Raw genomic sequence first — 18,846 nt, forward strand, 5'->3', positions numbered from 1 at the left:
GTATGCTTTGCATGTGGTGAACGAGAACTGACGACAATAACCACCATCTTACCTGGTTCAACTACTTTTTAAGTTCTACATACTCTAGGTGGAGTTTTATAAACAATGTTGTATTTAAGTGTGATTGTGTAAACTAGAAGAAGAAAACCTATAGGATCTTGAAAATCCTTTCCTTGTACTACTTGTAGGGCAAACAAAACTCATCATATAAATAAAGGCACTAGGCATAAGGTATTACGCACTGAATTCCTCAAGCCCTGCTCTCTCTTCTCTGGTCCCCACTCTCTACTCTCTTCCTCTTCCAAATAGTTATTTCACAACAAAACCATATTTTATTTATTGGGAAAATTACGTGTACAAAACTAGGAAATACACGATGAGGGTATACAAAAATGTCAAACTTCTCGCGTGCCGAAATTGTTTCAAATTCTAAGTTTCCTACAATATGTATATACAGCAGTAATACACAACCTCACTCACGCATTCTCCAGTATCTCTCAAATGACCAACAGCAGCCATAACCTTATTATTTCCAAATACAAGGGACGTAACAAACAGAACTGCCATCACAACAGAGCAATGAACACTGACGTTATCACGATATCATATGATGGAGATTTGGTCATGGGGCAATCGAAAGGGGTGCCTTTTGGCTGATACCTTTCTTCTTTCTCCGCACTAGCTTTCTCCATAAGCTCCCACCTCCCAGTTTCTTTCCGGGCACTATAGCTAATGAACCAACAGCTGCATTGTCATCCTGATATTTACTATTTAGAACAGGGATATTCTCGAGGGGCTCTATTACCCTTTTAGTGCTGAATGTGGAAGTCGAAACCTCTTTTGAAATTGGAGAGCTAAACTCCTTGATGCTAGCACCGTCTTCTGCTAACATTTTATCTAGTAACGAGGACCGTTGGTTTGTGTTTTTGTGTGGGGTTGGGCTTCCGGCTTTGGCTGTGGGGGTATCTGTATCAGTGGGATTAGTGATGACCTTGTCAAAAAGAGCTGCTTCCCTTGGTGCAGCCATTGCCTTAAACTGCTTGTCGAGGTTAAGTATTGTCTCTTGGCATTCAGCCAACTTTTCTGAAGCAGCTGTTATATCCCAATCCTGAAATTTTGATTAAAAAAAAAAAATATTTACGATCAGAAGTAAAGAACCAGATTTCTCACTTTGAACTGTAAAAACAGTAAATCATGTAATATTGCAGCTGAGTGACAAGAAAGTACAATAGAATCATTTTTTGCTTGTAGTTGTTTTCTTTCAAAAATGAACTCTCCGTTCACCCAGAGAGAGAGAGAGAGAGAGAGTCCACATTTAAGTCGATCACTTTCAATGATGTTTCTAATGAGACTATTGTTTCACTGTACATTTATTAGTATATGACACCCCCAAGAAGCTACCATTAAGATATGGTTTTTATTTGGCAATGAAAGTGCAGGTGGAAACAGAAATTAAAGATTCTCAAACAAACGCAAATGTGCGTACAATAAGAGGATATTGACTCACATTTTGGGCTTGCCTTTCCTCGTGATGGAGATCAGAATTTGAGCTTTTCTTCTTCACACTGCCATTAAAAACATATATCAGATGCATAGGATCTCTCAATTAATTTAATATGTACATAAGTAAAGCTGTAATATGTGTGTGTGTGTGTGTGTGGTACTCTGTGTGTGTGTATATATATAAATCTGCATATGTACCTATCAAGCCGAAGCTGTAGTTCCAGGCATGTAGCCTCCAACTCTACACAGCAATTTTTTTTATTCATCAGTTGAACTTCTAGGGACGAAAACTTTTGGTGAGCTTCACTTAATTCAACTCTGGCCTCCGTAAGCTGCGTTTCAAGATCTTCATTCATCACCTGGTGATTTTTAATCTGGTCTTCAACGATTTCCTTTGACTCTCGTAAACCTTGTAACTCTGTTCTCAAGCTGGCAATAGCTTTTTCAGATTCCTTGAGCTGGTTCATCAGGTATTCGCTCTTATCACTAGCCGACTGAAGTCTCCCTTCCAACTCTCTCCTTTCAGATTCTAAATTCACCAATTCATTCTTTAATTTTCTGTTTTCTTTGACCAGATTGGCCTGCAGCTCTTCTATTTGTATACTATGGCCATTTGAAAAGTGACCAACTACTCCAACTTCTGTTTCAGTTTCACTTCGTGCATCATCCCAATCAAATTCCTTCTTAATTGCATCCTTCATGCTTGAAACGTCTTGAAGCGAAAAGCAGTGGTTTAAAATCCAATCCAAAGCTGTAGTTAATTCTTCGGCAAATTTTTCAAGACCAGCCTTTCCATTCAATAGATCATAGCACGCATGAACAAACCGTTGTAGAAGATCACTGAGTTCAGAAGTTTTCCACTGGAAAACACGAACTATGTAGCCTGCGTTTTCCGAATTTATATATGTGGACACATTCCCATCCTTCCTGGACCCATTCTCTGGGTTATAATCTGGAGATGGCACATTGATTCCTTCAATAAGCTCAATTACTTTACAAATGGACTTACTCAAATCTGGCTGGAACTGCAGATTACCCTTCTGTGAGCTTGAGATGTCCACGTCACTTACTCCTCTGGGTGAATCAGTTACTAGAGATCTATCTGAACCTTTCCATGAGGTGCAGCTCTTAACGGAGGAAGGATCCAATGCCTCAAAATGGCTTCCATTTGTCCTCGCATTAACCAATTCACATGGCTTTGGATCTTCTGTACATGCCAAAGCTATTCTTATATCCTCAAGTATCTGTTCAGGGTTTCTTCCTGCAACACGGTTGTGCTCCACCACCAGTTTCACTATATCCTCAACCCAATGAGGAGCTTTGCCATCGACAATGTTGTTAAACCTCTTCTCCCTGTTTGACAAACTGAAGCCTGACTCACTGTCAGAAATAGGGACCATCTTGCTACCCAAAAGTTCGGAGGAATACTCCGTTTCCAAGGGTGCAACGAATGCCTTAACTGAAGGAACATGAGAACCGAAACTTTGTTTATCAGCAGAAACAACTGCTAATTTTTCCATTTCAACAAAGTCATCCATCAGATTTATGTCTGAAGCTCCGACAGTTTTGCTTGTCAGAGACCCTTTTTGTTTTTCAGTTCTAAAGTGCTCCAGTTCCGTAATCAAGGCAGATGCCCATGAATCAGCACAGCTAACCTTATCATCGCTGCCAATATCAGACATAGATGCTACGGAGACTTCATGTGACATAAGACTACTCCTCATTGACTCCATGGTTTCCTGGCCTTTTAACGATTCTTCATGTGGTGTTTCAGATTGCGATAATTTAGAAGCTACACGGGCATACATGTTTCTAGAGAACTGGAGTTCATTTATCTTTTTATTGAGTGCTTCCTTGAGAGTCTGGTTTTCTTCTCCCATAGCACATAACTGCTCCGTCAAAATGTTAACCTTTTTGTTGGGAGTCTCAGGAAAGTTATCAACTCTAGAGTCATTCAACTTTCTCCTCCCCATGTCAACAGAGTCCCGTCCTAGCATTTCCACTTCAATTTTCATTTTTGCCAGAGCAGCAGGGCCTGGCAACCGCTTCCGGACTAGGAGCCGCAACCTCTGACATTCTGATTCTAACTTTGCAATTTTCTTTGCACCCTCCAAGTTCTGCTTGTGTGATGCATCAGCGGTTCGACGATTGAATTCTCTCTCTTCATTCCGGATCTCAAGCTCTTTCTCAAGCACCCGAACCTCATATTTCAAAGAAGCATTATCTTTCTCAGTGGATTCTAATCTAGTCGTGAGTGCATTGAAATCAGCTTCCACCTTTGTCAATTGTTTTCTTAAATCTTCTATCAACTTCTCCTTCACTAAAAGAGTGTTACTTAGATGGGTGTTTTCAGCACCAATTTTAGAAACCCTTCTAGTGGCCTCTGCTAACTTCTCCTCCAACACTATCTGCGATTTCTCGAATTCTCTTGATGTCTTCATCATAGCCTCATGAACCCTTTGTTCTTGTTCTTCTCGAACAAATCGTAGCTGCTGCATGCATTCCTTGAGGGCTCCATCCAATTGAGCTATTCTTTCTTCGCCAGCTGCTCTGACTTGGAAAGCTTTATCCAATTCATGCTTCAGAAATCCTGCATCTGCTTCTACCTTCTCCCAGCCTATATAAAACATCCATATGAAAAACGATATACTGATAAAATGCACAGATTATTGGAAATTTCCGACACAACTTTTCAAGCCATGAATTACCTTGAACAGCTTCCTGTGCCATTTTGGCATGTTTTTTCACAAGTGCATCTTTACTGTTACATTCAGAGAGAGCTGAAGCAAGCTTATCACTGAGGGTTTTCAGGTTGTTCTCCAACTCTGCCTTCTCAGCCTGAAGTGCCTCTATCTAAAAAATAAAAAATAAAGAAAACAGAGTAAGCTGAAAATTAGTACCATTAATGCCTCCAAGAATATTCAACGGTTCCTATATGAAAAACAAAATTCCCAATAAAAACATATGTAGCAACCTCAAACAACAGGCATCATAAACATTTGTAAAAGATGGTAATCAATTACCATTACTCCCGTAGGAAATCAAACTTTCAGTTCTTCTGTCCACATTACCAGGAAAAACTATTTGACAGCAGTTGATTGGTTAGGATCATCAAAAGTCTAAAACTTGTTAATCCCCACAGTTACACAGGGGATGCATATCTGCTATCCCTTGGAAACTACCATGCAGTAAGACGTTTTGGTTGACAATCATATGGTTTGTGATTGGATAATTGGGTCAATTTAGTGTCGTTCTCTAGTGCTAATTTCTGACAAGGAGAAAATTGAAAATTCTTGGCTGCTAAAGGTTATGGTATAGTTAAGATAAAAATATCAAATTGCCTTCAAAAAATTTATTTTAAATCTTATGAGACCAATGTGTCCAAGTTTGCATCTCGATATCACAAAATAGGAATTTCTAAAACGACATCTCACTCACCCGACTGTATAGAAGTCTAAAGGGCCTGTTTATATTGGGTTTCAATATATCAACAAAAAGTGATCACAGCATTAGCAGTTAATTTATTCATATCGAAATTTAGCACTAGCATTTTTTTTAACTTTTAAGATAAATTTAGCACTAAATTTATTCATATTGCAGGCCTTGCATGGAAGTACTCGTTTGGAACTCCTTTTAAAATGACTAAAAACATTTTTAGAGATAATGTTTTTTTGTTCCAAAAGCAGTTGAAGTGCTTCCTCCAAGAAGCACTAGTTTGCACATAACTAGTGCTTTTCCAGGATTCACTTGCATATTTACCAAGGATTAGTTCCAAAAATATTTTCACGAAAGCTTCTGATTGATCTAAAAGTTGAAGGCTTAACATATTTAAAAGAAAATTTTAACTTGTCAAAATTGACCAGCCTCTCCTGTAAAATCTCTATTCTCTGATCATCAAAACCCCACAAAATATATTTAACATATATACATTCAAACAAATAAGAATCGCTCTACGCAATTATTCAATAGCTCACTCTTCCAACAATTTCTTGTTTATATATTTCACTAATGTAATGCATAACAAGTTCTCTTCACAATAATTGACTTCCTTAAGCCAATCTAGCAATGTTTCAACTGCGCGAAATTATTCGATTTTCAGAATCTTTCAAGGGAATCTCCAAGACCGACCTTGGACCTTACAAAAGTGTAAGGGGAGATTAGCGTAACAGCATATGACAAACCATTTACATTTCTACTTATAGGTCATGTAGATTAGAATAAAACATCATGGATTTCACTAAACTACGATTTTTGACATAAAAATTAAGGAAAAATGTGTACCTCTTCCTCATTTACTTTGACTGATACACTCAATTTGTCTCCTGCTGCTGCAGCTGCATTGGTTTTATCTGCAGATTTCTTCCTCCAAAGCCAAGGCTTGTGGTCCATGATTCACCTCCCCAACCAACCACTCCAACCCACTTGCTGCCTCTTTAAAATCCAAACAAACACTCAATCCAATCAGAGAACCAGTTGCATGCAAACAAACGGATTAAACCCAAATGTCAAAACACAAAAATAATTACACCCAAAAGAAAAAATCAACAGATTAAGTACTAACCAGGTGAGCATTGCATGAATGAGCAAAATCCCAAGAGCAGAAAGTGCAGAGGAGCTGAAAATTTCTATTAATCTCTATAGAAATTGCAGTAATAGAGATAAAATAAGTATTTAGGAGAGAGAAACAACCAATGCAATCCGATCCCACCACCGACACTTTAATTTGGTTGCAGAGAGAGTGGACTCGAAGGAGGAGTTGATGATAACGAAATGGAGGCGGAGCCAACCACCAAGTTTTAGCTTTTCGAGAGAGAGAGAGAGAGAGAGAGAGAGAGAGTGTGTGTGTGTTTGGTAAACAGGAAAAGTGAAATGAGGGGAAAGTAAAGAGTGGGGAAATGTAGAGACGAGAGAGAGGAGTGTGGAGGAAGATACAGTTGGGGGAGGGGGTGCTGCAATTGGATCTGAGTCTCTGACAGCGTACGTCGATTTCCTTTTTCTTTTTTTTTTTCTTTTTCGCGGGTCGTTTTTGCTTTCATCTGACGGACCGGAAGAGCGGAAGTCGTTGTCTATGTTGACAACGGTCTTCAACAATTGCGACCCCTTTTTTTTTTTTTTTTTTTTTTTGTGAACAGCTATAATTTGATTTTGATACTTCATTTAGTGGTAAAAATTAAGAACAAAATTGTACCTAGTACACATTATCAAATACAATCACAATATGTGCTAGCATAAGTCATCGTAAATGTTACAACTCGTTCTAAAAATTTAATGAATTTTAATTCCCAAAGGTGGGAATTGACGAGAATACCCATGTTGGGCTTGGTAGAATCCTAGTAGACGTTTGAGCTTAGTCCATAATTCGTTTTCTTTCTTGTCATATCCTTGTAGTACTCGACAAGACGAACACGTAAGCACAAGTGAAATTGAATTTAAAGTTAGAATGAAGATTTTACGAAACACGAACGTCAAGGGCAAATGAATTTCACATCTGCTTGGACACATTATGGTGTTATCATATTTCGAAGTTGGAGTTCATGCCACTTAGAGCCCACACCTCACCACCACGAATTTAGCCATGCCATTCTTTTCGTGAATTTCAGACCCAAACCATTGATTTGAGAAGCTTCGACACAGACAAGAGTTTCACAGCGAGTTTCTCACTAAGTCCATCCAAGGTAAGCTCTAAAACCACTACCTTTGTGTTCGTCTTGTTGAGTAGATGGATTTTTCATATGTGGATTGCGTGTTTTGGTTAAGTTTTGACACATATTCGAGTTTGGCAAGTTTCCCCAGTTTTTCGATAAGTTTTCCAAAAATCGGCAAGTGTATTCTGGCCAAACCTCAAAAGACAACCCTCAACTCGAGGCTTCCACCATCGTGTTTGCCTCAACTCCAGGAATCCAATATGCTATTGGTTTGGACATTGGAGCAACTACGGCGACGCAACAAGTTTGAAAATAATTTCGACCAAATTTCCAGAAAACCGATGAGTTGTAGAGGCCAAACCCGCAACCAAAACGGGGTCGACCTAACCCAAAGACGGTTTTGACCCGACCCATTAACCTGAGATTCGACCCGACAATCAAACTCGTTTTCGAATCCAGATCGAAATATTTTAGGTATGTTCCGTTAACTCCTCGTTAGTTTTAAGGAAATATTCATCTGGTGAACGGAATAATCCAATTCGGTTATTATGTTCGATGATGGGATATTCCATGTTGCTTGGACCGGCGTTGACTTTGTCCTAATGTTCTAAAAGACGTTAGGCGCTAGTCGGGCAGCGGGCTAGGGCCTAGCACCTAGGAGGATTTAAGTAAATTTATTGTATATTGTATAAATAAGTACCTATTTGTACTTACAACAACACATAATTGTATATGGAAACATAAACTGTAAAATAAAATGACATATAGATTATAAAGCTCTAGAACATATTGAAAACATAGGGAACAAGCATATAATGTGTGTTCATCCAAGTATTCACCAAGTCTCTTATATTTTATTGGAAACATAAAATGAAAGTTATCGATTTTCTATCTAAGTGAGAGCTGCGATGTACGCGGGTGTCTAGGTGGGTTTAGGCGGGCTAGGCGGATGGCCTGGCGATTTCTGACACGACCCGTTAACCCGACATAAAACGACAAGAAATTAATAGGTTATCGGGTTGACACAATAACGAATCGGGTCATTATCGGGTAACCTGATAAGCACCTGTTAAGATAACAGGTTGGTCCGGATATACACGTGGGTAATCCGACACACGATAAGCAAAATATTAATTTTATAATTTTATACCCCTATAAAAATACTATTATAATTATATATTATATTAAATTTAGAAAATTGATGATCATTGGATCGGCTGAGATTTAATCTCAACCGACCATTGTACATTAGGTTGGAGCCCAAATTATCCTCTGCCCTCATTCACTCTCAATCTTTCCAGACTTCAACACTTGGTGCCGCTCTCAGTTCAAGCTTTGTTGTATACACGAGATTAGCTCGTTAGAAAAGGAGGTAATATATTTTTATATGGTATAGTACTATTGTTTTATTTCTTTTCATAATTATTTTGGTAAACTGCTCATAATTTGAATGGTTTATAATGTTTGGTTTTTCTATACTTAGTTTATGTGGAAGAGAGTTCTGATGTGGAAAACCTTACTGAAAACATCATCAACATAACTCTTGAGGGCAATAGATAAAGTCAAAGTTCCAATACAATTTCCCCATGATGATCGATGAAAATTGAAGAATTTTGTAAAAGGAATAACATGCAAGTTTTGACTTTTATTGGCAAGATTTTAACTTCTGAGAAAGGCTTCACAACCTTGAAAAAAAAAACTCCTTCATTTTGCATATCCTTGCACATTTGGTATTTTGTAGTAGACTAGTAGTGTATTGATGCTTTTTTATTAGGCTCTTATTTTGGAGTGTAGATGTAGTACTTAACGACAAATGTGTTTTTATGTTTTGAAGTAATATTTATGTGGCAATGTGTTTTTATAACGGGTCATAACAGGTCAGGTCATTTTATGTGTTGGGTAAAGTGACTCGACCTTTTAAGGACCCGTTAAAATAACGGGTGTGACATGACACGACCCATTAAGATAATAGGTGTTACACAAAAACGACACGAAACACGACAAACATGACCCGTTTGCCAGGCCTAATGGATGCCTAAGCAGGTCTAGGTGCACTTTCATAATTTTCAAACGCGTAAGGGTTAATCGGGGTGGTGGTCAGCCGTCTAGCGCCTAGGTGGCGGTAGGCAAGAATTTTTAGAATAATGCTTTGACGTTGACTGGTTAGTGTTGAGCAGTCAACATTAATCATTGACTTTTTTTTTGAAAATCGACTCTGGAACCCTATACAAGATATCGACGCGATGATTTTGTTTTTGCACCCTGTTTCTCCAAATTTAATTATTTTAATGGATTTTTGCTAAAGAGTCCTTATATATGATTAGGTGCAATAGTTATCGGTGGCCTTGTCCTTCCTAATTTGAGCGACTATGAATCGACTACTACCAGTGAGTGAGTTTTTCTTTCAAGCGTATTATATTTATATAGTTTCCATAAATGCTTGAAAAAGTATTTTGTACACCATGCCATGATTATACTTATGAAACTATCATAACATGATTTTACATATTTTATGTGCTCATCATGCATGCCTACATGGGTAAGTTGTGTTTGTCCAGGCCAAAACCAGCTTTGCATGTATATTCACATCATACAATTATGCTCACCTTGGCTCCATTGTAGGTGCCAACTTGTACTAGTCTGCATTAGGCAGCTATATCTTGTATGTGACGTGCTTATCGCCAGCATCACATGTATGTATTACAATAGCGTAAATCATTATTATACCCAATATGTTTCATGTCAAAATGTCTTTACATGAGCTTCTCTCAGCATATGTCAATGAATTATATTTGAGATATTGTGATCATTGTATTCTTAAAATATTGTTTTTATACGGTATTGTTTTCATATTATACATAATGTTACTTAGGAAACTATACAGGTTTTACAACAAGGAGTTAGTATTTTATGGAAAACAAAGGTTTTATTAAACTCTTTTTTTTTTCCTTCTCACAACTTTCGATTATGCGCCCCCAGAGTCTTAGATGAATTTTTGTGGCAGGCAAGAGTTCTCTAGTGGTTCTGACATTAACACCAATCGGTGTGGGGGAATTCTTATTCATGTATGTTGTAGTAGTCTCCATCATTTTAGGATGTGAATATTCTTTACTTCACTGCAAAACTACTTATACTCTGACTTCGCATGGCTAATAAGGGTTCATCCTGCTACTGCGCACTCACACTACTAGTTTAAATTAATTTTAGGTTTCGGTTTTAATTTATTCACAACTTTTATACATCATCAACTCTTTATGGATTTGTCATTTTCCACCTATCGGCCAACACGCTTCGAGGACGTTCAGGTGGACATTTCAATTCGAGGTCTGTCAGTAAACATAAGTACATATAATGAGTCTTACGCACGTCAATAAAGATACTTACATTACGTGTTCACACATGACTGATTTTGTCGAACTATTTAGAACCATGTATATTATCTCAATCTTATAGGTTGTATGATCGTATTATATCTAATCATACTATTATCTGAATATTAAAATTGGCACATGCATATTAAGATTTTCACTAAAAATTACTTATAATGAAATCGGCATATATGTATATCTTCCCAATTTTCTAAATTTTACACAAAACCATCAAAGAAAGGTTTTTCTTGATGAGGACGAAGAGAAGCAAATTATGTGCGTACAAATAAACAATTACATGTGGCCAACTAGTGTTGTTTTGTTTTCACTATTGTATAAGTGGGGTATTTTCATTTGTTCTAGCTAGTATGGTGATGAAGTCGGTGAACTTCTGGTTTTTTCTATGTATGTTAGTAATAAGTTACGATTCAAAACAATAAAGATTTTCAAGGCACAAAAAATTGAAGTCAGGTTATTAAGGAATTGATGACAAAATGTTAGATGGAGAAGATTAGTATTGTTCTTCACATCTACAAATCCGTCTTGCATACATTTGTAATATTCATAAATGGTATTTCTAATCTCTTTAACTTAACATTTTGTAGTCTATTTTTATTAATACTTTGTCTTAATCCTTGAGACTTAGATATTCTTCACCCAAACTTGGCGTAAGGAACAAAAGAAGTAACAATTCTTGGCTCCAAGAAACGTTTGAGGGTAAAACTGTTAAGATAGTTTCACCGAGGGAAATAGAAAAGATTGAACAGAGAGAAAAAGAGATAGAGATGTATATCAGATAAAAGCTTTCTTCATTAGTTCCATATGATTTACAATCCTCACTTATATATGTATTTAGCTACAAGACTTGTGAAGCAAGTAATTCATAACCTCTTTTTCTCAACTAACTTCTTCTAACCAAATTATCTAACCTCTCCAGATTCCAACTAACTAACCATATGTATGTCAACTGATTTAATATTTTGCCACATGACTTTTGTTTTAACCATTGATAGTCTCTTCACTCGGATCACACTTTTGAACTTCATCCTTCTTACATTCCCCCTCAAGTTGATGCTCTAGTGCACTAAGCATCAAATTGCTGCAATGGTGCTGAAACAATGGTGCAGACAAACCCTTTGTGAGGATATCGGCATACTGATCTGAGGAAGACACATGTTGAACCTGAAGATCACCTCGAGTGACTCTTTATCGGACAAAATGGTAGTCGATCTCAATGTGTTTGGATTTAGCATGAAAGACAGGATTTGTAGAAAGGGCAATAGCTGAAACATTGTCACAAAAGATCATAGGAGAGGAATATACAGGGAAATGCATATCACATAAGAGTTGGCGAATCCAGGCAAGTTCAACAGCTGTGATAGCTAGGGCTCGATACTCAGCTACGATGGATGAACGAGAGATGGTATGTTGCTTTTTGGATGCCCATGATATAGGATTGGAACCAAAGAACACCACAAACCTGAAGTAGATTTTCGATCATTTGGGTCATTTTCCTAATCTACATCACTACAAGATTGCAGATGTATCGGTCCTGGCTTAAAATGGATACCATAAGTAGATGTCCCTTTGAGATACCGAATGATCCTTTTAACCGCAATGACATGAGAAATCATGGGATTGTGCATAAATTGACAAGCTTGATTGACTGAAAATGCTATGTCGGGACAAGTAAAAGTAAGATATTGGAGAGCACCAACAACACTCCTATATTGTTCAGGCCGATTATAAGGCTTCCCATCATCTTTGAGTAGCCTATGATATGGTAGACATGGTGTAGCACAGGGTTTGGAGTCCTGTAAATCAACTTTATCAACTAGCTCCTGAATATACTTTGTCTGTGACACAAATAAGCCTTCTGAAGTATAACTAATATGCAAGCCCAAAAAGTAGTGCAATAATCCCAAATCCTTCATTTCAAATTCGGCAGTAAAGGCAATGATGACTTGGTTGATCAAATGTGAGCTACTACCTGTGACAATTACATCATCAACATACAAAAGCAATAGCACAGTGCCCTTTGTAGACTGTTGTACAAACAAAGACGGATTAGCCGGGGACACCTGAAATCCAAGACTTGGTAAGAAACTGGTAAATCTTTCATTCCAGGCTCGAGGAGCCTGTTTTAGGCCATATAATGATTTGTGAAGTTTGCAAACATAGTCTGAGGGTTGTGTTGTACTTTCAAACCCCGGAGGCTGCGCCATATACACTTCTTCTTGAAGAATGTCATGTAGAAAGACATTTTTAACATCTAACTGCCTAAGAGTCCACTTGAATTGAGCAGCTATGGCAAAAATCAGTTGTATAGTCATAGGTTTCACTATCGGACTAAAAGTCTCTAAGTAATCAACACCCTCTTCTTGACTATATCCCTATGCTACAAGCCGTGCCTTATACCTTGCCACAGATCCATCTACATTTTTCTTGATTTTATATATCCATTTACACCCAACTAAATTCTTATTAGGTGGTAAGGGTACCAAAGTCCAAGTCTTTTGAGAATGAAGAGCTGCTATTTCCTATTTCATTACATTCTACCATTCAGGAATTAGTGCTGCATTTTTAAATGTTTTAGGTTCGGAAGTAACTGTGGCTAAAAACACTTTCTGTTTGAACACCCCATTCTTCGACCTTGTCTGCATAGGATGAACATTCAGTTTTATAGGCAAAACCACACTTAGGCTCTCAGGGTGGAAATCAGGATCCACAGGGATAGGGTGTTGTGTACGGACACTAGACAAGGGCATGTGATTTGGTGACAAGTCCCTGGGTGTATGTACTACAGTGTGTTCATGTGAAGGTAAAGAAATAGATTCTGAGGCTCGACATGCAACTGTTTCCAATAATTCTGAGGCTCGAGATGCAGAAAAAGATTCTGAATCACTAGATGAATGCATAGGTAAAGAATCTGTGGTCTGAGATGATAATGAATGAAATGATGGTGATGATACTTGATTTGATAATGTAATGATTGGTGTTAACTGTGGTGGATGCACTGGACTTTGTGATGAATGTAACTGAGATGATGCAGGAAACATTTGAGAATAAGAAGAAAATATGGGGTTTGAGTATGGAAAACTAGCTTCATCAAGCAAAACATGTCTAGATACATATAATTTTCCAGTAATAATATCTAGACATATGTATCCCTTGTATTGACTAGCATATCCCAAAAACACACAGGTGGTTGTTTTAGGCTAAAATTTAGAGGTATTGTATGGTTTTAGCAGAGGAAAACATGCACAACCAAAGACTTGGAGATGTTTAATGTCAGAAACAATGTTATATAGCATTTGAAAAGGTGATTTCATATGTAATAAGGCACATGGCATTCTATTTATCAGATAAGAAGCAGTAGCACAAGCATGAACCCAAAATTGGTTAGGCAGTTTTGCAGTTTTGCAGTTTGAAGAAGAGTGATTGCAGTTTCGACAATGTGCCTATGTTTTCTTTCTGCCAAACCATTCTGTTCAGGTGTATATAGAAATGATTTGTGATGTAAAATGTCATGTTGTGCCAAAAACTGTTGAAACTTATTACTTGTATATTCACCACCACCATCACTTTGGAATATTTTTACTACAGCAGAAAATTAGGTACTCAAATAGCATGAAACTGAACAAAGGTTGCAAAGACTTCTATTTTATTTCATAATGGAAAAATCCATGTATAACGAGTACAATCATCTATGAAGGTTACATAATATCAAAATCCTTCATAAGATAGCAAAGGAGCAGGGCCCTATACATCACTGTGGATTTTCTCTAAAGGGTGTACATATTTAGTTACAGGAAAACTAAAAGGTAATTTGGTAAATTTGCCCTCTAAACATAGTGTACAAAGTGATGAACATGTATCTAGTGATGCAGGAACTTGAGATTGATGTAGAATTGCAAAAGTAATTGTATTGGATGTGTGCCCTAGCCTTTTTGTGCCATATGCTTGAATGAACCGGTTTTGCAAGGAAACATGAATGAGATGCAGGTGATGAGGATGACTGCTTGTGGGATGTGATGAAAGGTATAGGATAGTAACCAACTTTACACAGCCCCTGTATGAGTATTTTCCCTGTGGATTTGTCCTAAACCTAAAAAGAAACATCATCACAAATGAATCGGCACTTATTGTCCTTGCAGAGTTGATAAATTGATAACAAATGCTGGGAAAGCTTTGGAACATGTAAAACATTCTTAAGAGTGAGAGAATGATGTGGGACAACCAATATAGAAGTGCCAATATTGGGAATATGCAAACCTGCACCACTAGCCGTAGTAATTGTATCAGATCCTTGATATAGAGTAGATAGATCTAGGTTTGTCAATTTAGAGGTCATGTGTGATGTAGCCCCAGTATTTGCAATCCAAAATTGCTCAGTTGGTGTTGAAGGTTGATGATTTGCATGCATAGCTGTGAGATTAGGAGTTAGGGGCCGTCCTTGATAGGCAAAATTACTCATGTGGTAGCATTGAAGGGCTGAGTGTCCATATTTCCAACATATCTGGCATTGAATAGGAGAGTTCAAGGCGGTGTTGTTATGTCTTTGGAAGCAATCTGCAGCAACATGACCCTTTTTGTTGCATATTTGACAGGTGGGGATTTCTGATGGGTGATCCGGGCAGTAGGACTGGTATGGTTTTGGAGTACCAAGAATACCGGGATTACCATTAGAAAATCTTGGAATTGAATTGTATTGAAAGCGGCTTTTCCCTCTGTCTCTGAAAGAACTCCCTTTACCATAAGTGTGATAACCACCATTGAAAGTGTTAAAAGATGCACTACTGTGAGCAGAACCTTGATTATGACTAGCAGAACTTGGTCCTCCATTGTACTTGAAGGAATGATCAGAAAAAGATTTGGGTTGATCTTGGTCAAGAGCAAGTGCTTTCCCTTTGTCAAATTGAATACCAGCAGCCGTAGCACTACCAAAGGACACACCAGGAGAACTGTTAAAAGATTGATTGATGATTGCTTCTTCTGCCAAAAGTTGAGACCTGAAATCTTTGAGAGATATTCCATTTTCCCATCCTCTGATCACACATCGAAATGTGTTGAAATCTGAAGGTAACCCTTTCAATGCAAGAATAATGATATCTTCATCTTTAAATAGTACTCCAGCTGCAGCAAGATGATCCCTTGCATATTTAATCTTTTGAAGATAAACAGAAACAGATTCAGACCCTTTCTTGATATTTTGAAGCTCTGTCTTCATCTGAAAGATTGTAGCTTTTGTCACTGCAGAAAAACGCTCCGTAAGTTTCAACCACATCTCTGCAGAATTCTAGCACCCAATGATGCAGGAAATGGCAGTCGTTGATAATGTGGCTATGAGCAATTGCATTAGTGCACGATCGTGCATTTTCCAGACTAGATAGTCATCAGTTTCAATCCCTTCAGTGTTAGAATCTTCATTGAATCTTGGAGGACATTTTCTTAAACCATCGATAAACCCCATAATGCCATGACTTTCCAGAAGCAATCGAACTTGAAAGCTCCATGTAAAATAGTTTGAATCGTCGAGTTTTACTGTAATAGAAGTGGAGACGGTGGAGAGAAGACCAGTGATAGGGGACTGAACAATTTGCAATTGAGCAGCAGTGACCATTTTGTAGATTTTCGTGACGAACTTTGATTGAGACTTTTGACCAAACAGTTGGGGGGCAGACGAGAAGAAACCAACTTTCGAAGCGATTGGTATGTTTTCCGACGCCAAATATCACAGAAAGATGCAAACTATAGGGTAGAGAAGAGAAGAAAATGTGTTGGAAGTGGAAGCACCGGATCGTCCGGCGATGATACCATGTTAAGATAGTTTCACTGAGAGAAATAGAAAAGATTGAATAGAGAGAGAAAAGAGATAGAGATGTATATCAGATAAAAGCTTTCTTCATTAGTTCCATATGATTTACAATCCTCACTTATATATGTATTTAGCTACAAGACTTGTGAAGCAAGTAATTTATAACCTCCTTATCTCAACTAACTTCTTTTAACCAAATTATCTAACCTCTCCAGATTCCAACTAACTAACTATATGTATATCAACTGATTTAATCTTTTGACACATGGCTTTTGTTTTAACCATTGATAGTCTCTTCACTCGAATCACACTTTTGAACTTCATCCTTCTTACAAAAGCAAGTGAGGCAGGCCTCGAAAGGAAGACAAGTGAAGGCAAACTTGGTGAGTGGCTAAGTTCCGAACAGATGCAAAATATTACGGCTGATATTGTTTGAGAAACCTACAATCTCATACAAGAAGAGATGCATGCAATATATACATGTCATTGATAGAGATGTAATCTTTGTGTTAACTCTTGGAATCCTTAAGCATGTTTATTTATTGGAAGGGGATTCTCTCCCCTCCTAATCTCTTTCTCCTTTCATTCTCTTATACTTGAACGGTTACGATTAAAACACGTCAAAGTCTTATATTAATTTTTTTATAGAGACAATAAGATAAAAAGCAAAGTGTGAAAGAAAGGGAGGGAAGGGCATGAAAATAAGAGAAGTGAGAATCCGACTCATATCTTACCATGCATATTATTACATAATAAATTTATAAAAACAGATCTTAGATTCGTAACCTTAATGATATAGATGACCTGGGCTCCCTCTTTTTTCCAGTTATAATATTAAAAATCGACATCGAACCACTTGTTGAATGCCATTGCCGACACCAACCCAACGAATAAACAAAAACAAGATGAATCTGATATATCTAGTTAAATAAAGAACAATAAGATTTGCGTGTAATATAAATGTAGATATTACAGTCTTTGTTGGTTCTGGCTCAATTATTTTATATTTTTGTATTGTTTAATTTGCTCCGAGTGCAGTGGTAGAACCACAAACACCCCACACGTGATACGTACAATTAATGGAGTTATCATAAGTTGATATTAAATACATTTGATACTCTTAAATTTAAGGTGGCAAGTAAATATATGTCTTTGAAAAATTTGGTAAAATTGGATGGTGGTAGTAACCAACTTTAATAAGGCATCATGTGTGATGACCTCGTCATGGCTTTAGACCGAAGAACTTCACATGATTCAAACATGAACTTGTGATCGAATTTATGAACTTATACTTTTGATTTATTAAAGTTAAGTAGTGTTTCGATTTTTGGATTTGGAAAATCACAACACAAGCGTAACAAATAACCGAATCACATTTGCGGAAATTTCAAGCTTAACACTTAAAAATAGGTTCCAATTTAAAAACTTATTGGCAATGCATGGAGCTATTTAACTCTTTACAAATCCTTAAAAAATTTCTCAACTTTCTAAAGTACGATTTTTTTTTTCATTCTGACAATTAAATACCAACATAAAACCACATTGTTTTGAAACAAATAAAATATCAACATAAACATATGCAAATTGTATTGGCAACAATTAATATTACAACTTTTGAGTTTGAAAGGAAAAAAGAAAAAACATATGAGATTTTGGGAAGTTGCCATTTTGCCGATACCAAGTGCTAAAAAGTGAATGAATGTGGGTTGAATAGATGCTTGCTTAAACTAGATATGTGGTAAGGTTCACTCATCCAACCGATAAAAGAATTAAATGATAAAGGGAAAAGTCACATCCCATACCTAACTAGAAAAAATCTAGCTCACTACCTTAGCGGTCGTATTAAATTCTCTTTCACTTGCATAGCTTTGTCATGTTGCCATAGATTAATTACTGAACACCAACCCCTCTGGCTGGAGTTGCAAAGATCATCAAAGACTGCAGACCCACTTTGCCAAATAGGGAGCACTAATCTGACTAGACATTGTTGGTTGTGCTTTCATATCATTTTGGATGTCGTTTCTTCTTTTTCATTCTTAACTCTCTTAAAAGTGTGAATTTTAAGGTACCATTTGGCCTCTTCTCCTTGTAAATGCATTCAACCTAAAAACTGCAACAATAATTTAGTGATCCAGTAGTTGGTTCCAAGCTGTCATTTGCGCTCAAGAAAAGTTGTCATGCATTAATCTAATGAAAAAAAATAGAGAAGCAAGAAATATGGGATGAATATTTTGTAAGGCGCTAATAATAATTTCCAAATGAAAATGGATCAGAGTGGCAGAGAAAATTAAGAGCTTAAATTGTTGAAGTGAAACCAAAGCTACTTTTGGATGCCTTCTTTGGGGGACTTACCTACAAAGGGACGTTTTCTCCATTTATAGCTCAATATTAATAGCATGTATAATATATAGGTGTTCGAAAGATCAAATTCAATCCAACTTTGATTGGTTTTAATTACTTGGAAAAATGAGTTGTATCCCTAAATATCAAAATTGACATGATTATACTGATG

General features: G+C 37.1%; 1 protein-coding gene across 1 annotated transcript; it reads right to left on the bottom strand.

The window, feature by feature from the left end:
* Positions 1 to 309: 309 nt before the first annotated feature.
* On the bottom strand, positions 310 to 6,541 carry LOC103425129 (filament-like plant protein 7). The gene is made up of 6 exons (XM_029094174.2): positions 6,065 to 6,541; positions 5,785 to 5,934; positions 4,212 to 4,356; positions 1,702 to 4,120; positions 1,508 to 1,565; positions 310 to 1,108 (listed from the first exon to the last, which is right to left on the bottom strand). Exons 2-6 carry the CDS (start codon positions 5,890 to 5,892, stop codon positions 623 to 625), a joined length of 3,216 nt encoding a protein of 1,071 aa, XP_028950007.2. The 5' UTR covers positions 5,893 to 5,934; positions 6,065 to 6,541; the 3' UTR covers positions 310 to 622.
* Positions 6,542 to 18,846: the final 12,305 nt, after the last annotated feature.

The sequence above is a fragment of the Malus domestica genome, chromosome 15 (assembly GCF_042453785.1).
Source record: "Malus domestica chromosome 15, GDT2T_hap1".
NCBI classification, from domain to species: domain Eukaryota; kingdom Viridiplantae; phylum Streptophyta; class Magnoliopsida; order Rosales; family Rosaceae; genus Malus; species Malus domestica.